The sequence below is a fragment of the Ambystoma mexicanum genome, chromosome 3q (assembly GCF_040938575.1).
Source record: "Ambystoma mexicanum isolate Mex_15411 chromosome 3q, UKY_AmexF1_1, whole genome shotgun sequence".
Classification (NCBI taxonomy): domain Eukaryota; kingdom Metazoa; phylum Chordata; class Amphibia; order Caudata; family Ambystomatidae; genus Ambystoma; species Ambystoma mexicanum.
The window spans coordinates 1110085226-1110107906 of NC_090926.1; the positions used below are offsets into that span (position 1 = coordinate 1110085226).

The 22681-nt window shown below is 47.7% G+C and overlaps 1 protein-coding gene across 1 annotated transcript in view; it reads right to left on the reverse strand.

Annotated features, from left to right (window-relative positions):
• The window catches only part of LOC138581965 (nuclear receptor subfamily 5 group A member 2-like), a 241506-nt gene that overhangs the window by 38601 nt on the left and 180224 nt on the right, over positions 1 to 22681 (reverse strand). The window contains exon 5 of the mRNA XM_069652876.1: positions 11524 to 11643. Coding sequence (XP_069508977.1) covers positions 11524 to 11643 — 120 coding nt within the window. The remainder of the gene's footprint in view (positions 1 to 11523; positions 11644 to 22681) is intronic.

The following is a 22681-nucleotide window of genomic DNA, read 5'->3' on the forward strand; positions in this document are numbered from 1 at the left end:
TGTGCCTCCAGGGTGTGGGCTGGGATGTCTGGTCCCAATACACATCCTGGGTGCCAGAGAGTCTAGGGTGGTGTGAATGCCTGGGACCACCGTGGTCCGTGATTGGTCCACGTATGGTATGTGTTTTGATGAGCGGATCTCCCATTGGCTCCCCTCCGTTTTGGCGTGAAGGGAACCGTGGATAAGAGGGGGCTGGAAACACCACTACCAGGTCGATCTCCTGAGTTCTCACGAACGAAGGAATACAGGAGCCAAGTATCCTGCAACTACGAGGCTGGACCGAGGAATCGCTGGTGACCCGCTGAAGGAATCCTCCTTTGCACTGCTGTCGTCCGGAGAGCCCCTGTCCTCCTTTGATCGAACCAGAAGGCCTGTACTGGTGCTTCGACCTTTGGAATAGCAGGAACAGCTATTCCCGGCATCTTCAACCATCTCCTGCCAAGTAAGCCTTCGGAAGCGTCTCTGGGCCATCCAGTTGACTGACCAGCTTACAAAGGAGTTTGGCTCTGCAACCGCCGCCAGGTTGTGTTGTATTGCGAGTCCTTGTCCCTCTCCCACGCTTCGTACGCTTGGCGTTCCCAGGTCTGAAGGGAGGAGGGTTCATTTGGCTCGAATACACACGGCCGCTCCGTTGTCCTGTGCGGCAACAAAACTGTGCTGGTTTCGTCGATTGGGACGTCTTTTTGCTCTACACGACTACGAGGCGTTCCCTGCTCTTCTGAACCTGCCAGCTGCTGAAACTATCGTGGAGAAGCCTGGGTCTGCTTGCTTCGGGGACCGGTGAGTAGTATATCTAGGATCTGGTCGCCCTCCTGCAGTATCCCATTGCTTTTCCCTGCTGTGTAAAAACAGCACCCTTTTGCCGCGCTCGCGCTCTGCTTCTGCCCGCTGTGGAGGCTGCGCTTGAGTTGCGGAACCTGTTCTTCTTCTGCTGTGCACTAACGTGAACCGCCTGACTTCCTCCGAAGAGCTTCCCCTTGTGCCCGTCTGCACCGGCGTGGCAGGTACTTTGAGCACAAGGCTCCACTCTTCGCAGGGCTCGGACTTCCATCTAGTTAGGTGCCTATGAAGGCGAACTGAGTCGAATGCATTATCGCACTGCCTGTTTTCCTTCCCTGGCAGGTGGACTACATATTTCGTGCTTTAAACGCTTGCGACTGTGTATTTGTATATATATTGTGTTGATATGGTATGTGTTGGTTTAATATTGTGATATTGTGATTTTCTCGCTACGGTCATTATTTTAAAGGCCTTAAAATAAATGTGTATCTATTTTTGATATAACAACTGTTTGGAGTAGTTTGTTAGCGCTCTTGCTTTGTGTGCTCATTGCGGGCTTTCAGTCACCCTCACCCCTCTTGAGACCTAGTCTTGACCGCCGCGATCGCTACCTTGATTGGTCTGGCTTGTCCAGAGGTTACCCTGTTCCAAGTAATTAGGTTGGCCTTCTGAACTTCTGCGCCACCAGGACAGAGTTCAGAAATCCGTCTTAACAAATTGGTGGCAGCGGTGGGATACGACTGAAGGTATCCAGTGTTGCGCTCGAACTAAGGCATTTCAGGTTATTCCAAACAGTACACGTAGTGAATTGTTATAGTATAACTGTAAAAAGGCCATAGTCCTATCAAACAGTATGGAAACAAGTACGTTGTTAACTTTAAATGCTTCCAAATCAGAAACGCTGAAAAAGATGTGTGCGGAGAGAGGTGTTTCCTCTCAAGGCACGAAATTGGAAATGATCCAAAGAATTGTGGCGTGGCAAGAAGCGCAGCTTGACGCTATTACTTCTGAGGACAGTGCGGAAGGTGGTGGGGCTGCTCTCACTGGTAGAACCGACGGTTCTGCCGCCGCACTGTTCCACCGCGACCACGAGGACGAGGAGGATGTAATGTCTAATGTTTCCTCTGCCAGTGTTGATGGGGAGGCTATGCTTGAATTCAAGAAGCAAGAGCTGCGGTTTAGGCAGCAGGAGCTTGAATTCAGCATAGCCAAACTAAAAATCGAACAGGCAGAAAAACAAAAAGACAGGGATCACCAGTTGGAACTGGCCAAGCTTCAGGTTGCAAATGGATCCAAGGGTCCTGGACATGGGTCTGGGGCCTCCTCTCATCCACGGTTTCCAAAAGATCTGCTCAGTGTGTATGAAGAGAGGAATGACATTATGGACTGGCTGAATGCGTTTGAGTATGCATGCGAGGTCCAGGAAGTTGACAATGCTGATAAGATTGCGTGGTTGCTCAGTAGACTGCCCCATTCTGGCTGTAGTGCCATTATGGAAATGTCGAAGGCTGAGCGGGCTGATTTCGCAATGTTAAAGCAGACTCTCATTTTAAAGTTTGGGAAGACTCCGGCCCAATATTTAAAGCGTTTTCGAGAGTATAAGAAAAAGGAAGGTGGTACTTGGGTATCTTATGTCGCTGAATCTTTGAAAAACTTAACTGGCTGGGTCGAAGGCTATAAGGTTTCTTCCTTCGACGGCATGATAAATCTTGTCATGCTGGAACACATTTTTGCTTCTTCTTCCCCGGAGTTTAAGCAGCATTTGGCCGATTCGAAGGAGATAGATCCTAAGAAGCTGGCCATTGCAGCAGACTTATGGGTGTCACATCGAGTGTCCCATAAGGACAAAACTCATCCTGGTAAGCAGGAGGAGGGGAAAAAGTCCAAAGATATGGAGGGTGGGGAATCTGCTAAATCTTCTTCCCAAAAGGGCCACAAAAAGAAAAACAAGGGTAAGACACAAGAGAACTCACAGGGTAGTGGAGGTGCGCCTCCGAAACAGAACTCTGGTTACAATAAGCCTCCCTACGTAAACAGACCCTCTGGGGCTTGTTTTTCTTGTGGAGCAACTGACCATGTGAAGGGGGATCCCCGTTGTAAGGTTAGACCTTTGGGGGTCCACTCCGCTAATCTGGCCTTCTCCTCCTACGAGGAAGAAGAGATTACAGGAGCATCCTTCTCCTCGGACTCGTTTCCCAGCGGAATAGAGGCCGAGGTAGTTTTAGTGTCCCTGGGTTCCTGGGAGCCTAAAGTCGCAGAGGCGTATGCTAGGATTCCGGATAATACCAAGCACTACTTTAAAGACAGTGTGCTGATCAATGGAGTGGATACTCCAGCTCTTAGGGATAGTGGGTGCAGTCGAACTGTAGTGGATTATACCTTGGTAGACTCAGAGGAAGTTGCCAGAGCTACTCTGATGCCCACTAAGTTGGCTGACGGCCCCCTCCGTATGTTTCCCGTGATCCCTGTTAATCTAACTTTAAATGGTACAGCAGTCAGGATTCCAGTGAGCATTCAGAGAAACGTCCCGGGAAAGGTCTTATTAGGTAATGATCTCAGAGCTTTAGGGCTCGTAGGAGACACTGCCGAACGACCCTACACACGGTCTCAAGCACGGGCAGCATTGGCCAAGTCCAATACGCCGCCCCAGCCGAAGGGGCAACCCAAGGCGAAAGGAGTCTACAAGTCAAGACGGGGGAAAGAGAATATTCCCCCGAGCTCGCCTACCACTGCGGTGGAGGAAGTTGGTCAATCGCCCGAGCCTGACGAGGAGGTGGCGATGCCTGAAGTATTCGACCCCAACGATCATCCTGAACTAAAAGACTTGTTAGTTGAAGGAGGTCCTGATAGGGACGAATTCAGTAAAGGCCAACGTGAGTGCCCATCTCTGGAAGGCCTAAGGAGACAGGCCTGCTCCCAGCTTGAGGGTGAACCTCCTGGGAAGCATAGGATTTATTGGGAAGGTGGACTCCTGTATAGTGAGCCCACAGAGTCTACAGAAGGAGACCATAGGAGGTTGGTGGTTCCCCTTGCTGTTAGACCCTTCCTCCTGCAGTTGGCGCATGAAGTTCCCCTTGCTGGTCACCTTGGTATGAAGAGGACCAAGCAAAGGTTATCCATGCACTTCTACTGGCCCAAGATGGGGGTGCAAGTAGAAAGTCACTGCAGGAGTTGCGCCTCCTGCCAGTTGTCTGGTAAGGTTGGCGCGACAATCCAAGCTCCGTTGGTACCGCTCCCAGTTGTGGGGGTACCATTTGAAAGGGTAGGGATCGACATCATCGGTCCCCTTGACCCGCAAACATCCTCGGGCAATAGGTTTATCCTGGTGCTGGTCGACCATGCAACCAGGTATCCTGAGGCCATCCCATTGAAAACTGTAACTGCCAAGTCAGTTGCAAAAGCTTTACTCGGCATATTTACTAGGGTTGGCTTCCCTAAAGAAGTTGTGTCAGATCGTGGCAGCAACTTTATGTCGAAGTATATGCAGGCTATGTGGAAAGAATGTGGGGTCACCTACAAGTTCTCTTCTGCATACCACCCCCAGACCAATGGTCTGGTGGAACGTTTCAACAGAACGTTAAAGAGCATGATTGGGGCTCTGGAGGAGCCCCAGAGAAGAAAATGGGATCTTCTTTTACCATGCTTGCTGTTTGCCTACCGAGAGGTACCACAGGAGGGTGTTGGCTTCAGCCCCTTCGAACTTCTGTTCGGTCATCCCGTACGGGGACCCTTAGCCATTGTCAAGGAGGGATGGGAGATGCCCACTCCCCCTGTTACTACCAATGAAGTTGACTATGTGCTAGGGCTCAGAAAACGGATGGTACTTCTGATGGGCTTGGCTAGTGATAAATTGAAGGCAGGGCAAGCGCTGGTGAAACATTGGTACGACCAGAAAGCTTCCCTCATCAACTTTACACCTGGTCAGCAAGTCCTGATCATGAATCCAATAAGGCCTCGCGCTTTACAGGACAAATGGTCAGGCCCTTACACAGTGGTGGAGCCCCTGGGTGAGGTGAACTATTTAGTGGACCTTGGAGGGCCTGGACAGGCTCCAAAAGTGTTTCACGTAAATAGGCTGAAGGCTTTCGTCCCAAGAGTCGAAATCGCAGCACTGCTACTGGCGTCAGATGTTGAGGAAGAGGAGTCTGAACCTCTCCCCGACCTGTTCCAGAGCGGTCCTTCAGATAGCTCCGTTGAGGGTGTCCGAGTGGCCCCTCACCTGACTTCTGATCAGCAGGCTGAGGTGAAAAGTTTGCTTAGGCAGTTTTCCCCCCTGTTTTCACAGTCCCCTGGTTTGACACCTTGGTGCAAACATAACATTGACACAGGAGACAGTGTACCTACCAAAAGTAGGGGATACAGGATGTCGGATAAAGTACGGTCTTATATTAAGACCAAGGTCAACAAAATGTTAGACCTTGGGGTGATTGAACCCTCTAGTAGTCCTTGGTCCAGTCCTGTGGTTCTGGTTCCAAAGGCAGGCACTTCTGAATTGAGGTTCTGCGTGGATTACAGGGCTCTGAATGCTGTCACCAAGACAGATGCCCACCCCTTGCCTCGAACAGATGAGCTGGTGGATACTTTGGGTGCCTCCAAGTACCTCAGCACGTTTGACCTCACTGCTGGCTATTGGCAAATAGCGTTAGCAGAACATGCCAGGGAGAAGACAGCATTTTCTACACCAGACGGCCTTTACCAATTCCGGGTAATGCCGTTCGGGTTGAAGAATGCACCTGCCACTTTCCAGAGGCTTGTGAATCATGTGTTGAATGGGTTGGACGAATTCTGTCTTGCATATCTGGACGATATAGCAGTTTTCAGTGCCACCTGGGAAGACCATGTGAAACACCTCAGGATTGTGCTCCAGGCTCTTCGGAAAGCCCACTTGACCATAAAGGCTAGTAAGTGCCAGATTGGACAAGGCTCAGTGGTTTACCTTGGACATGAAGTAGGTGGAGGGAGGATACAGCCTCTACCCAGTAAAGTACAAGCAGTACAAGACTGGCCTACCCCCACTACGCAAACCCAAGTGAGAGCCTTCTTAGGACTCACGGGGTATTATCGCAATTTTGTGGCAGACTATGGCACCATAGCTGCTCCTCTGACTGCCCTCACAACTCCGAAGAAACCCAAGAAGGTAACTTGGACCGACGAGTGTGAGAAGGCCTTCAATGGCTTAAAAGACTCCTTGTGCCAGGCCCCTGTGCTCAGGGCCCCTGATTATCAAAGACCTTTTATCGTGCAGACGGATGCCTCTGACACTGGGATAGGAGCTGTACTATCACAAGTAGATGAGAAGGGTAAGGAACACCCTATCGGTTTTATTAGTCGCCAGCTTAAGGACAGAGAGCTCAGGTGGTCCACGGTAGAGAAAGAATGTTTCTCTGTTGTGTGGGCCCTAAGGAAGCTGAGGCCCTACCTCTATGGGACCCACTTCACTGTGCAGACTGACCATAAGCCGTTAAAGTGGCTAATGAACATGAAGGGGGAGAATCCAAAGTTGCTTAGGTGGTCCATAAGTCTTCAAGGCTTCGACTTCACTATTGAGCATAGACCAGGTGTCCAACATAGCAATGCTGATGGGTTGTCCAGAATGTTTAACCGACCTGAACAAGAAACTCATCCAGGGGTGGATTAGTTCCCCCTGTCCATAGTCTGGGAGGGGCGAGTGTTAGGAAAGATTTCATAATTGTAGGGAATTTTCCTTCCATGTAGCAACCCCTAAACTTTTTGCTATTGTTTTTAACCTTGTTCTTGACTTTGCCAGAGAAGTACAGCCTTCTGCCGCACTTCTCTGGGCTTTCGCTCCTTTCTTACGGGGAAACTGACATGCCCTTAAGACAGTCAGTACCGGGGAACATGGTTTCCCGTAGTTTCTTTTATCGTGTCGCAGCTTTAGTGCAACACGACACAAGAGGGCACTGTAAGCTAAGTTACAGCTCTCTTGGGTCTCTAGCCTTCTACAGGCCCTAGATACTCTTATAGGATGGTATTTGATCGGTGCAAGTCATTCAGGGACTGGAATGGTGGCAGCGATCGTATTGTTTATTTTGAGCTCCTTTTGGCGTTCTGAGCACGTTTTTGCACTGAACCCAAAATGGTGGCCTGGCTCCCAAAATGGCCAGGCCGCGAGGCTCCTTTGTCTTGTCCACTGACCGTCTTGCTCCCTTCACCTTCCCCAGGTCCGGCGACCCGGGGCCTTCCTTATTTGGGCATGTACTTTCCCGCGAAACGTGGTTGCTTTCGCGGGCTTCTACATGTCGTTTGTGTGCCTCCAGGGTGTGGGCTGGGATGTCTGGTCCCAATACACATCCTGGGTGCCAGAGAGTCTAGGGTGGTGTGAATGCCTGGGACCACCGTGGTCCGTGATTGGTCCACGTATGGTATGTGTTTTGATGAGCGGATCTCCCATTGGCTCCCCTCCGTTTTGGCGCGAAGGGAACCGTGGATAAGAGGGGGCTGGAAACACCACTACCAGGTCGATCTCCTGAGTTCTCACGAACGAAGGAATACAGGAGCCAAGTATCCTGCAACTACGAGGCTGGACCGAGGAATCGCTGGTGACCCGCTGAAGGAATCCTCCTTTGCACTGCTGTCGTCCGGAGAGCCCCTGTCCTCCTTTGATCGAACCAGAAGGCCTGTACTGGTGCTTCGACCTTTGGAATAGCAGGAACAGCTATTCCCGGCATCTTCAACCATCTCCTGCCAAGTAAGCCTTCGGAAGCGTCTCTGGGCCATCCAGTTGACTGACCAGCTTACAAAGGAGTTTGGCTCTGCAACCGCCGCCAGGTTGTGTTGTATTGCGAGTCCTTGTCCCTCTCCCACGCTTCGTACGCTTGGCGTTCCCAGGTCTGAAGGGAGGAGGGTTCATTTGGCTCGAATACACACGGCCGCTCCGTTGTCCTGTGCGGCAACAAAACTGTGCTGGTTTCGTCGATTGGGACGTCTTTTTGCTCTACACGACTACGAGGCGTTCCCTGCTCTTCTGAACCTGCCAGCTGCTGAAACTATCGTGGAGAAGCCTGGGTCTGCTTGCTTCGGGGACCGGTGAGTAGTATATCTAGGATCTGGTCGCCCTCCTGCAGTATCCCATTGCTTTTCCCTGCTGTGTAAAAACAGCACCCTTTTGCCGCGCTCGCGCTCTGCTTCTGCCCGCTGTGGAGGCTGCGCTTGAGTTGCGGAACCTGTTCTTCTTCTGCTGTGCACTAACGTGAACCGCCTGACTTCCTCCGAAGAGCTTCCCCTTGTGCCCGTCGGCACCGGCGTGGCAGGTACTTTGAGCACAAGGCTCCACTCTTCGCAGGGCTCGGACTTCCATCTAGTTAGGTGCCTATGAAGGCGAACTGAGTCGAAAGCATTATCGCACTGCCTGTTTTCTTTCCCTGGCAGGTGGACTACATATTTCGTGCTTTAAACGCTTGCGACTGTGTATTTGTATATATATTGTGTTGATATGGTATGTGTTGGTTTAATATTGTGATATTGTGATTTTCTCGCTACGGTCATTATTTTAAAGGCCTTAAAATAAATGTGTATCTATTTTTGATATAACAACTGTTTGGAGTAGTTTGTTAGCGCTCTTGCTTTGTGTGCTCATTGCGGGCTTTCAGTCACCCTCACCCCTCTTGAGACCTAGTCTTGACCGCCGCGATCGCTACCTTGATTGGTCTGGCTTGTCCAGAGGTTACCCTGTTCCAAGTAATTAGGTTGGCCTTCTGAACTTCTGCGCCACCAGGACAGAGTTCAGAAATCCGTCTTAACACCAGGCGCAAGGATTGAATGTACAAGTAGTGCTATGTACTTGGGAATTTATGTAAATGCTTAGCTTGCCAAAGCAAAATGCACTGCACATTTAACCCAAAAGGCACATTGTTTAGTTAATCAATTGGTGGGGCTTGATAGAACGTTTGGTAAATTCTCAATTAGGCCGGCAATCTCATTTTATGAAGGAAAGATTGTACCCAGGCTGATTTACAGCCTTGAATTGTGGAACAATGGTATGCATCGAGTTTTAGACCTTGTGGAAGCGAATATTTGGTGCCGAGTTTTAGCTCTTCCAAGGTCAGTCCCACTGCCGGCTATCCGGTATGAGTTGGGGCTTTCCTCTCTGAGAATAAGAGTTACCTTCAGAATGTGAGCTCTATTTAGAGGCATTGCAGGTTCTCAGGTAAATAGACTGTACGATGTAATGAAAAACTCTGTGGAGTCGGTGTATGCTCTGGAGGAAATGATGGGCACTTAATACAACTAAAATGGGTGTTAAGCGCATTATAAATAACCTATCACATAAAGCTCATCCTTCTATGGAGGGGAGCATCCAAAACAATGGTGTGTCCTCCACACTATCTAAATCTGTTTCCAACCCGCTATCTTAGGCCCATTATGATAAGATTCAGGTTTAATATTCTCCCTATCAAAGAGACTCACCTGCGGAGAGGAGAAATGACACAAACAGATGCATTGTGTAGATTTTGTAAAACGGAGCAGGAGAGGATGAAACAACTGATACGCTATTGCACTGCCATAACCGCTGAGAGAATGTTGTGCCTGGGTAAGATATTTACCAAAATTGAATGGTTAAACAATGAAAAGCTTTGGAATCGCTGTATACGTTCTATGACATGAGTTGATGCGCTGTCCATGGTGGGGTTTTTAAAATATTTGAATTTGGTCCTAATATGATTAAATGTGAATTCTTAATACATTTTAAAATCTTGATTTTAATGTTTGTATTGTGTAATGAAATCTAATGTATTTATTCCTTTTTTGTGCGTGTGACTATTGAAATTTGATGAAATCTAATGTACTTATACTTTGTTTTTATACGTTTGTCAATATTGTAAAGGTTTTTTTTGTAACCATGAACAATAAAAAAAAATCATTTATTGTCGATGTTTCAGTCGACACCATTTTATTTGTTGGCTGTCTAATGCGAGCTACATTTTGTTTTTGTTCCTCATTTTCCCCTTTTCCCACTTCCCATCCCCAATTTGTTGTTGTTCCTTCGTAAGGGGGAAGATGTGTCATGTCTTACTAATGTGGTGCTCCAGAACACTCTTGGTTCTGGAACGCGTGGCCGTTAGGCAGAGAGCGCAGTGACAGGTGGTAGAGGTGCCCGCTGTTCTCTCCGCTCTCAATCTTAATAAACGACTTAACGTTGGGAGTCTGGCTGGCTCACAGCGTCATCTTTACACTCACTGCACTTGCAATAAATCCTGAGAGCTTCTCTCTCCGCGCTTTCCCAGTCTCTACCGACTGGGTGCACTTGGTCCCCTGCCCCTCCTTTGTCCTGCCTGAAGATCCTTCTGTCCTTCATTGTCTCACCCCTTAATTTGCACTTGAAAAAAACACAGAATTGCCGTCAGGCCTATTTGTTGTATCTTAAACTGTTTAAATGTACCATATTCAGACCATTATCACTTCAGAAATTCAAGGGCTCTGAGCAACTGTTGTTTTTTCCTTGTGTTCCCACTCTCCTTGAGCGCTTTGAAACACTTGCCTGTGTATAGGCGCTTTATAAATAAACAATACCAATACCAACAATACCAATTACAATACTCCATGTAGCAACCTGTGAGTTAGTTTCTTTCAAGAGATTCCCACATAGCTCTCTCCTGCCATCTTGCGTCCATTATTGGCACGTGCTTCCTAGGAATATATTTAATAATGAAACTAATGAGTCTGCAACATTTGGCCCTTCAGATGTTTTGGGCTGCAGCTCCGATCAGACCTAGCCATCCCAGGTGAGGGATAATGGGAGTCACAGTCCAAAATATCAGGAGAGCTAAAGCTCGTGGTATCAATCGGAAGCAGGCCGACCCACCTAAGTATTCAAATTCCTTGCAGGCACCCACATGCACAGATCACAAACCATGCCCCTTTTAGGGAGACAGACGTGCTGTGCCCATTTAGATTTCCTGGTAAACGGGAGATGCTTGAGTCACCGTGAGTAAAAACTCACAGGGCGGAAAGAAAGGCACGACTTTTTTACTGAAAAGATTAGTTCTGTAAACGGATGTTGTTTGAAAGGAACACGTCTGATACTGTTTTCCTGAATATAGAGCTATGGAAAATAAACCGAGGTTTATCTTGTGGCCTCCGTCAAAGTCGTGTTTGCATTATGTATGAACATAAAATCTGACATGTAGTTATTTATTGTCAATTGTAAAAGACGAAGATATTGGTGTATTCAGTTTTCATTGTGTCTAAAAATTGAAAAATAAGATTTTGTTATACAGGAAATTGTTGTATGTAAAAAAAAAAAAAACAATGAATTGACTCTAAACCAACACCAGCCTGCATAGTAGGCGTGGTTAAGCAAGGCAGTACCGTTATGTCTAAACGAAAGAAAGCTGAACAGATATGACTGTTTTGTTACAGTGGCATATGTTGTGTGTTGTTTTTCACATGCGATTGCTAGCCCTCCCTTCAGCTGTTTCTAATCTGTTATTGCAATTCTGGAGAGGTAGTTGTCACAGCGTGAGGGTTGGGTTCCATCTTGCGTTTGGGAGGAGGGTGTTTATTGCTGAGCAGCGCCCCCTAGTGGTTTCTCCAGCGGGTAGATTATATCAGCACACAACCTGTTTATGCACTCGTCCCACCATCTCAGTGCTATAACACACACAACCCAACTCACCTACATATCTATTCATTCATTCAGCAACTTATCCACACAGCACACCTAGGCGCGCTCTCTGACAGACCTTCCCCTCCACACACAAGCACGTCCACGTGGACTGTCACCTGTTGTCCAGTCACCAGCAGGACGCTGCCCTCCTTCCCATGGAGCACCTGGCGGTAGATGTGGTCCAGCATAAGCAGCTCCGTCCAGCAGTTCTGCAGAAGCCTCATCTGGTCATCCACCTGGAGGAGAAGGGGAAGTGAGAGAGGAAGGGTGAATCCGGAGCCCTGATGCCAGCATGGGGATTATTATAGGGGTTCGGGTTTTGTCCCCCCAACTTCTGTGGCATGCCTTTTTGTCCCCCCCATATTTTGGAGGGAGGGCAGGGGCGGCTGCAATCATCAATTATGTAATTGGACAGCGCAAGCCCGGCTGGGGTGCCCAGCAATGCCTGCGCTGTCTCATTACATAATGCTGAGATGCCTGGCAGCCGTGCTGCAACACATTCAGGGCTGGGATGCCCTGCGTGGCTCAGTCCCTCATCCTGGCTGGCCTGACTCAAAATCAGCAGCCAAGGTGCTGAACTGGATGTTGCAGGGCCTGGCGCCTGTGCTGCTACACTAGCAGCAGCACTTCCAGGGGCTGCAGCGCACAGAATTTGTTTTCCGGATTTGTGTTCGTGCGACACACAGACAGGAACTAGGAAGTTTATTCAGCTTGCAAGTTTCTGCCTGGAGGTGCGTGAGTGCGAAGAGGTTAGGTCTGTGTAACATGAGACGTGGCCCGGGCGGCATTTGAAAGCAGTGCAGAGGTACTTTTCTTTTTTCAATCATTTTTAATTGTGTTTGTGTTTGTTTGTTGGGGTCTGGGCTGCGGGCTGACCCTAGTGAGGGCGTGTGTCACATTTGGACAATGTGAGCAGAGCTCACAGTACACATTAAGGCCCCGGTATAAAGAAACACTAACAATAACAAATGGTGCATTCTCTGTGGCAAGCCACAGCTCTGTAACGCCTCTAAAATTAGTTTTCCACTTTTCAGATGCTACTAAAGCACCACCATCCTAATTTCAAAATGAAGTTGGCGGAAGGTGCGCTCTCCCCAAGAAAAGTGGAAAGAGTCAAGCTGAGAAAACCTGTGACCCAAAACTGTCGTACTCTGCAAATTCTGTGAAATGAATTTGAGTGCTGTATGCCTTCCAAACATGGTGAACTTTTGTTAAGCAGTTTTTGCTGTAGGTGTGCAGAAGGCACCGTGTGGGATTTTGGGTTAAAAGCACACTTTTAGGAGCCCTGTATAACTTTTCCCCCTGCCGCCAAAATAATCTTCACCAAACTGGCAAAAAGTATTTCGAATTTTGCAGACACTTTTTTAGGACGGTTTGGTGCAAATTAGTAAATGGGTGTCATGGTTCAGACTACATGCCACCAAAAACTGCTTCACTTACCAAACTAAGCAGGGGAGTATCCAGCATTGTAAGAGTGTGGGTGTGGGGGTTGAGCAACGAAATGCAGTGTGATTGGAATGCCACATGGTCTCATTGGCGCCCCCAAAACGCCCACCCCTGCCCCAATCTACTTTTTGGGAAACATTAGTGGAAGATGGCATTTTAACACACAACAAAATAAGAAAGCTGCAGGATCCTTCCAGATGCAGGAAACACATGTATTAGAGCTCTGTCCAAGTCCCCTGAAGCAAAATACATGCAAACATCCTAATTATTATATGGATTGCACCAGCAGAAGTGACTTCATAGAATAGGACATTGCTAGGCACATCAGCAGTCTTTGATACTTGGAGGCACCAGGCAACTGACTTTAGAATAAGTTGCCAATAAGCCAAGAGACAAATAACTTTGGGGTGCAAAATACCTAAATTGCACTATTCTTATATGTGGAGCAACTCTATAGTCATTAGGCTTTTCCATTATAATACCATGATACATTAACATAAGCTTTGAAATGAATCCGGTCACTTGCAGAGCTGCAGATAAGGCACAATGTGATTAAATGATTTGCTCAGCATCACACACTTGGTTAAATGGTGAAACTGGGATGTGGACAATTTCATGGACTGCGTACATCTTTCCAGGTTTAGTTGATATAGATAATTATTAAGGTTTTGCTTTACATTGCATGCACTTAAATAATTATTTATAACAATGTCTTGGCAGCAAACCACATTACATAATAAACTCGCCTTTCATAGTAAACTAACCATACACTATATATATTGTCATAGAAATATTTTGAGCAATGGGAGTATGGTTTTAGTTTTATTCTCCCCATTCTGCATGCAAAGTCACAATAGCATTATGTAGATTAATGTGAGCCTAACAAATCCCCCTTGGGTTTTAAAGCCATAGTCATTATTTCATAAAGCATGCCACATTATGCACCCTTCTCACTTCTGATCACTCCCACCCGTTCACATTTCTAAAGTGACAAAAGTTCCTGCTAATAGTACCCCCATCCCTCCCATCAGTGCCTAATGGCTCACATTGTAATGCTGTGTAGATACAGAGCAACGTGAGGACCCTCTGATGCCCAGAGCTCCTTGGGACATTGTCCTGGCAGCGGGACACCTCTACTATTCGAAACAGGTAAGGTGTCCTGATGCCAGGACAATGAGCGTGCTGAGCAGGAATTGCTCAGCACACATTGTCCTGTCTGTGGGACACCTTTGCCGTTGGGCGCCTTCTTTGAGGTGCAGAAACTGGAGAGGTGCCCATTGACAAATGTCCCAGTCTGTCTCTCAAAAGAGCCATGAGCAGCAGCTTTACCAGCCTCCCCACCCCACTCCTCTCCCGCTCGGTACCCTACTGCTTGGAGCGATTTGAAGACAGGAAAACATACCTTAATTTCAATCAGTCAGAATCTTGTAGGAAAAATCTATCAGCATGTACACATAGAAGGTGCTGTGCAGAACCCAAGTTTGGAGATATATGGCATTTAAAAATTGATACCAAGTATACTTCGTCACCCACAGCACTGCATTAACTGATGCCTTCTGCCTTTGAATGAAAAGAAAATCAAGGGAATTGCTGACATTCCAGTGAATCTGTTTCTTTCGGCCATCAGGGGGTGATAAAGTATGGTCTGCTCAATGAACGTTGCGCCACAGTTTCCATATGTTATTGTATATGTACATATAAATGCTGTGTGCGCACGGTGTATGTCAATGGAGGTGCTGGGTGCATTTGTGTGTAAGTGAGAGTGTATGCAGGCATATATGTGTTGACTTTTGTGTCTGAATGAATGATAAATAATGCATTGTTTGCATGTTCTATTGGAATTCAGTTTGTGAATGTTATGTTGTGTCACTGGGTGCATGGCACGTCAATTTTTAAAATATGCCACCAGTCTTATGAAAGATATAACAGAGCGTCAGCAATGGACTCTTGTGGTGTGGTAGTGTAGAGTTATCCCTCTGGGGTTTAGGTTGTTTGACCGAGGTACAAAATCATGGCGGAATTCACCGTAGTCATTTTTGCTGCCAATACATTTTTACCTGGGTACAAAAAACCAAACCCATGTCCCCCCTACTTACCTTTTCTCCATCTGCCACCTCTCCTGTACCCTGCAGCGACAGATCCATCCATCTAAAGCAGGTCGGATCTGACGCTGCAGGGTCCCTTTTCTTCTTTTTTTTTGTTGTGTGCCCTGCTATCAACGCTGAGGAAGCAGGGGACACCCCTGCAACCATCAAAGCCAAAAATACCAAACATGGGGAAAGGGGCACACCCCCTCACCTCCAGCTCTTCATGTTCGGTATCTTCGGCTTCGAACTAATGGTGGTGACCAAATTCAGTCAAATCTACCATTGGACCAAATTTGTTCGAACAATATGTCCGAAATGATCCCTAAGAGCCAGCATCCACTAACCCTCCACCCCACCCCTGTCCCCCAAACATTTTCAGCAAAGTTACTCCACTGGACAAACGAGTCTGTGAAAACATCAGCGTGGCACCAGCAGACTGTAACCCTGCGGGGGAGATGGTAATAGCAGGCAACATGGTGATGACATGTCCTAGGTGACAGGCATCTCCTAGGCAGCGTCCATAGATGCACCGTGGAATTCCATGCAATCCATTTAGTGTCTATGGAATGGCATACTCAGTGCTGCTCTAGCTACCACTAGCAGGCAAGACTGCTCTCTATGAAGATCTCCTAGGCAGTGTCCATAGATGCACCGTGGAATTCCATGCAATCCATTCAGTGTCTATGGAATGGCATACTCAGTGCTGGTCTAGCTACCACTAGCAGGCAAGACTGCTCTCTATGAAGATCTCCTAGGCAGTGTCCATAGATGCACCGTGGAATTCCATGCAATCCATTTACTGTCTATGGAATGGCATACTCAGTGCTGCTCTAGCTACCACTAGCAGGCAAGACTGCTCTCTATGAAGATCTCCTAGGCAGTGTCCATAGATGCACCGTGGAATTCCATGCAATCCATTCAGTGTCTATGGAATGGCATACTCAGTGCTGCTCTAGCTACCACTAGCAGGCAAGACTGCTCTCTATGAAGATCTCCTAGGCAGTGTCCATAGATGCACCGTGGAATTCCATGCAATCCATTCAGTGTCTATGGAATGGCATACTCAGTGCTGCTCTAGCTACCACTAGCAGGCAAGACTGCTCTCTATGAAGATCTCCTAGGCAGTGTCCATAGATGCACCGTGGAATTCCATGCAATCCATTCAGTGTCTATGGAATGGCATACTCAGTGCTGCTCTAGCTACCACTAGCAGGCAAGACTGCTCTCTATGAAGATCTCCTAGGCAGTGTGCATAGATGCACCGTGGAATTCCATGCAATCCATTTACTGTCTATGGAATGGCATACTCAGTGCTGCTCTAGCTACCACTAGCAGGCAAGACTGCTCTCTATGAAGATCTCCTAGGCAGTGTCTATAGATGCACTGTGGAATTCCATGCAATCCATTTAGTGTCTATGGAATGGCATACTCAGTGCTGCTCTAGCTACCACTAGCAGGCAAGACTGCTCTCTATGAAGATCTCCTAGGCAGTGTCCATAGATGCACCGTGGAATTCCATGCAATCCATTTAGTGTCTATGGAATGGCATACTCAGTGCTGCTCTAGCTACCACTAGCAGGCAAGACTGCTCTCTATGAAGATCTCCTAGGCAGTGTCCATAGATGCACCGTGGAATTCCATGCAATCCATTTACTGTCTATGGAATGGCATACTCAGTGCTGCTCTAGCTACCACTAGCAGGCAAGACCGCTCTCTATGAAGATCTCCTAGGCAGTGTGCATAGATGCACCGTGGAATTCCATGCAATCCATTTACTGTCTATGGAATGGCATACTCAGTGCTGCTCTAGCTACCACTAGCAGGCAAGACCGCTCTCTATGAAGATCTCCTAGGCAGTGTGCATAGATGCACCGTGGAATTCCATGCAATCCATTTAGTGTCTATGGAATGGCATACTCAGTGCTGCTCTAGCTACCACTAGCAGGCAAGACTGCTCTCTATGAAGATCTCCTAGGCAGTGTCCATAGATGCACCGTGGAATTCCATGCAATCCATTTAGTGTCTATGGAATGGCATACTCAGTGCTGCTCTAGCTACCACTAGCAGGCAAGACTGCTCTCTATGAAGATCTCCTAGGCAGTGTCCATAGATGCACCGTGGAATTCCATGCAATCCATTTACTCTCTATGGAATGGCATACTCAGTGCTGCTCTAGCTACCACTAGCAGGCAAGACTGCTCTCTATGAAGATCTCCTAGGCAGTGTGCATAGATGCACCGTGGAATTCCATGCAATCCATTTACTGTCTATGGAATGGCATACTCAGTGCTGCTCTAGCTACCACTAGCAGGCAAGACTGCTCTCTATGAAGATCTCCTAGGCAGTGTCCATAGATGCACCGTGGAATTCCATGCAATCCATTTAGTGTCTATGGAATGGCATACTCAGTGCTGCTCTAGCTACCACTAGCAGGCAAGACTGCTCTCTATGAAGATCTCCTAGGCAGTGTCCATAGATGCACCGTGGAATTCCATGCAATCCATTCAGTGTCTATGGAATGGCATACTCAGTGCTGCTCTAGCTACCACTAGCAGGCAAGACTGCTCTCTATGAAGATCTCCTAGGCAGTGTGCATAGATGCACCGTGGAATTCCATGCAATCCATTCAGTGTCTATGGAATGGCATACTCAGTGCTGCTCTAGCTACCACTAGCAGGCAAGACTGCTCTCTATGAAGATCTCCTAGGCAGTGTGCATAGATGCACCGTGGAATTCCATGCAATCCATTTAGTGTCTATGGAATGGCATACTCAGTGCTGCTCTAGCTACCACTAGCAGGCAAGACTGCTCTCTATGAAGATCTCCTAGGCAGTGTGCATAGATGCACCGTGGAATTCCATGCAATCCATTTAGTGTCTATGGAATGGCATACTCAGTGCTCGTCTAGCTACCACTAGCAGGCAAGACTGCTCTCTATGAAGATCTCCTAGGCAGTGTCCAGAGATGCACCGTGGAATTCCATGCAATCCATTTACTGTCTATGGAATGGCATACTCAGTGCTCGTCTAGCTACCACTAGCAGGCAAGACTGCTCTCTATGAAGATCTCCTAGGCAGTGTCCAGAGATGCACCGTGGAATTCCATGCAATCCATTTAGTGTCTATGGAATGGCATACTCAGTGCTGCTCTAGCTACCACTAGCAGGCAAGACTGCTCTCTATGAAGATCTCCTAGGCAGTGTGCATAGATGCACCGTGGAATTCCATGCAATCCATTTACTGTCTATGGAATGGCATACTCAGTGCTGCTCTAGCTACCACTAGCAGGCAAGACTGCTCTCTATGAAGATCTCCTAGGCAGTGTGCATAGATGCACCGTGGAATTCCATGCAATCCATTTACTGTCTATGGAATGGCATACTCAGTGCTGGTCTAGCTTCCACTAGTAGGCAAGACTGCTCTCTATGAAGATCTCCTAGGCAGTGTGCATAGATGCACCGTGGAATTCCATGCAATCCATTTACTGTCTATGGAATGGCATACTCAGTGCTGCTCTAGCTACCACTAGCAGGCAAGACTGCTCTCTATGAAGATCTCCTAGGCAGTGTCCATAGATGCACCGTGGAATTCCATGCAATCCATTCAGTGTCTATGGAATGGCATACTCAGTGCTGCTCTAGCTACCACTAGCAGGCAAGACTGCTCTCTATGAAGATCTCCTAGGCAGTGTCCATAGATGCACCGTGGAATTCCATGCAATCCATTCAGTGTCTATGGAATGGCATACTCAGTGCTGCTCTAGCTACCACTAGCAGGCAAGACTGCTCTCTATGAAGATCTCCTAGGCAGTGTCCATAGATGCACCGTGGAATTCCATGCAATCCATTCAGTGTCTATGGAATGGCATACTCAGTGCTGCTCTAGCTACCACTAGCAGGCAAGACTGCTCTCTATGAAGATCTCCTAGGCAGTGTGCATAGATGCACCGTGGAATTCCATGCAATCCATTTACTGTCTATGGAATGGCATACTCAGTGCTGCTCTAGCTACCACTAGCAGGCAAGACTGCTCTCTATGAAGATCTCCTAGGCAGTGTCTATAGATGCACTGTGGAATTCCATGCAATCCATTTAGTGTCTATGGAATGGCATACTCAGTGCTGCTCTAGCTACCACTAGCAGGCAAGACTGCTCTCTATGAAGATCTCCTAGGCAGTGTCCATAGATGCACCGTGGAATTCCATGCAATCCATTTAGTGTCTATGGAATGGCATACTCAGTGCTGCTCTAGCTACCACTAGCAGGCAAGACTGCTCTCTATGAAGATCTCCTAGGCAGTGTCCATAGATGCACCGTGGAATTCCATGCAATCCATTTACTGTCTATGGAATGGCATACTCAGTGCTGCTCTAGCTACCACTAGCAGGCAAGACCGCTCTCTATGAAGATCTCCTAGGCAGTGTGCATAGATGCACCGTGGAATTCCATGCAATCCATTTACTGTCTATGGAATGGCATACTCAGTGCTGCTCTAGCTACCACTAGCAGGCAAGACCGCTCTCTATGAAGATCTCCTAGGCAGTGTGCATAGATGCACCGTGGAATTCCATGCAATCCATTTAGTGTCTATGGAATGGCATACTCAGTGCTGCTCTAGCTACCACTAGCAGGCAAGACTGCTCTCTATGAAGATCTCCTAGGCAGTGTCCATAGATGCACCGTGGAATTCCATGCAATCCATTTAGTGTCTATGGAATGGCATACTCAGTGCTGCTCTAGCTACCACTAGCAGGCAAGACTGCTCTCTATGAAGATCTCCTAGGCAGTGTCCATAGATGCACCGTGGAATTCCATGCAATCCATTTACTCTCTATGGAATGGCATACTCAGTGCTGCTCTAGCTACCACTAGCAGGCAAGACTGCTCTCTATGAAGATCTCCTAGGCAGTGTGCATAGATGCACCGTGGAATTCCATGCAATCCATTTACTGTCTATGGAATGGCATACTCAGTGCTGCTCTAGCTACCACTAGCAGGCAAGACTGCTCTCTATGAAGATCTCCTAGGCAGTGTCCATAGATGCACCGTGGAATTCCATGCAATCCATTTAGTGTCTATGGAATGGCATACTCAGTGCTGCTCTAGCTACCACTAGCAGGCAAGACTGCTCTCTATGAAGATCTCCTAGGCAGTGTCCATAGATGCACCGTGGAATTCCATGCAATCCATTCAGTGTCTATGGAATGGCATACTCAGTGCTGCTCTAGCTACCACTAGCAGGCAAGACTGCTCTCTATGAAGATCTCCTAGGCAGTGTGCATAGATGCACCGTGGAATTCCATGCAATCCATTCAGTGTCTATGGAATGGCATACTCAGTGCTGCTCTAGCTACCACTAGCAGGCAAGACTGTTCTCTATGAAGATCTCCTAGGCAGTGTGCATAGATGCACCGTGGAATTCCATGCAATCCATTTAGTGTCTATGGAATGGCATACTCAGTGCTGCTCTAGCTACCACTAGCAGGCAAGACTGCTCTCTATGAAGATCTCCTAGGCAGTGTGCATAGATGCACCGTGGAATTCCATGCAATCCATTTAGTGTCTATGGAATGGCATACTCAGTGCTCGTCTAGCTACCACTAGCAGGCAAGACTGCTCTCTATGAAGATCTCCTAGGCAGTGTCCAGAGATGCACCGTGGAATTCCATGCAATCCATTTACTGTCTATGGAATGGCATACTCAGTGCTCGTCTAGCTACCACTAGCAGGCAAGACTGCTCTCTATGAAGATCTCCTAGGCAGTGTCCAGAGATGCACCGTGGAATTCCATGCAATCCATTTAGTGTCTATGGAATGGCATACTCAGTGCTGCTCTAGCTACCACTAGCAGGCAAGACTGCTCTCTATGAAGATCTCCTAGGCAGTGTGCATAGATGCACCGTGGAATTCCATGCAATCCATTTACTGTCTATGGAATGGCATACTCAGTGCTGCTCTAGCTACCACTAGCAGGCAAGACTGCTCTCTATGAAGATCTCCTAGGCAGTGTGCATAGATGCACCGTGGAATTCCATGCAATCCATTTACTGTCTATGGAATGGCATACTCAGTGCTGGTCTAGCTTCCACTAGTAGGCAAGACTGCTCTCTATGAAGATCTCCTAGGCAGTGTGCATAGATGCACCGTGGAATTCCATGCAATCCATTTACTGTCTATGGAATGGCATACTCAGTGCTGCTCTAGCTACCACTAGCAGGCAAGACTGCTCTCTATGAAGATCTCCTAGGCATAGATGCACCGTGGAATTCCATGCAATCCATTTACTGTCTATGGAATGGCATACTCAGTGCTGCTCTAGCTACCACTAGCAGGCAAGACTGCTCTCTATGAAGATCTCCTAGGCAGTGTCTATAGATGCACTGTGGAATTCCATGCAATCCATTTACTGTCTATGGAATGGCATACTCAGTGCTGCTCTAGCTACCACTAGCAGGCAAGACTGCTCTCTATGAAGATCTCCTAGGCAGTGTGCATAGATGCACCGTGGAATTCCATGAAATCCATTCAGTGTCTATGGAATGGCATACTCAGTGCTGCTCTAGCTACCACTAGCAGGCAAGACTGCTCTCTATGAAGATCTCCTAGGCAGTGTCCAGAGATGCACCGTGGAATTCCATGCAATCCATTTACTGTCTATGGAATGGCATACTCAGTGCTGCTCTAGCTACCACTAGCAGGCAAGACTGCTCTCTATGAAGATCTCCTAGGCAGTGTGCATAGATGCACCGTGGAATTCCATGCAATCCATTTACTGTCTATGGAATGGCATACTCAGTGCTGCTCTAGCTACCACTAGCAGGCAAGACTGCTCTCTATGAAGATTTCCTAGGCAGTGTCCATAGATGCACCGTGGAATTCCATGCAATCCATTTAGTGTCTATGGAATGGCATACTCAGTGCAGCTCTAGCTACCACTAGCAGGCAAGACTGCTCTCTATGAAGATCTCCTAGGCAGTGTGCATAGATGCACCGTGGAATTCCATGCAATCCATTCAGTGTCTATGGAATGGCATACTCAGTGCTGCTCTAGCTACCACTAGCAGGCAAGACTGCTCTCTATGAAGATCTCCTAGGCAGTGTGTATAGATGCACCGTGGAATTCCATGCAATCCATTTAGTGTCTATGGAATGGCATACTCAGTGCTGCTCTAGCTACCACTAGCAGGCAAGACTGCTCTCTATGAAGATCTCCTAGGCAGTGTGCGTAGATGCACCGTGGAATTCCATGCAATCCATTTACTGTCTATGGAATGGCATACTCAGTGCTGCTCTAGCTACCACTAGCAGGCAAGACCGCTCTCTATGAAGATCTCCTAGGCAGTGTCCATAGATGCACCGTGGAATTCCATGCAATCCATTTAGTGTCTATGGAATGGCATACTCAGTGCTGCTCTAGCTACCACTAGCAGGCAAGACTGCTCTCTATGAAGATTTCCTAGGCAGTGTCCAGAGATGCACCGTGGAATTCCATGCAATCCATTTACTGTCTATGGAATGGCATACTCAGTGCTCGTCTAGCTACCACTAGCAGGCAAGACTGCTCTCTATGAAGATCTCCTAGGCAGTGTCCAGAGATGCACCGTGGAATTCCATGCAATCCATTTAGTGTCTATGGAATGGCATACTCAGTGCTGGTCTAGCTACCACTAGCAGGCAAGACTGCTCTCTATGAAGATCTCCTAGGCAGTGTGCATAGATGCACCGTGGAATTCCATGCAATCC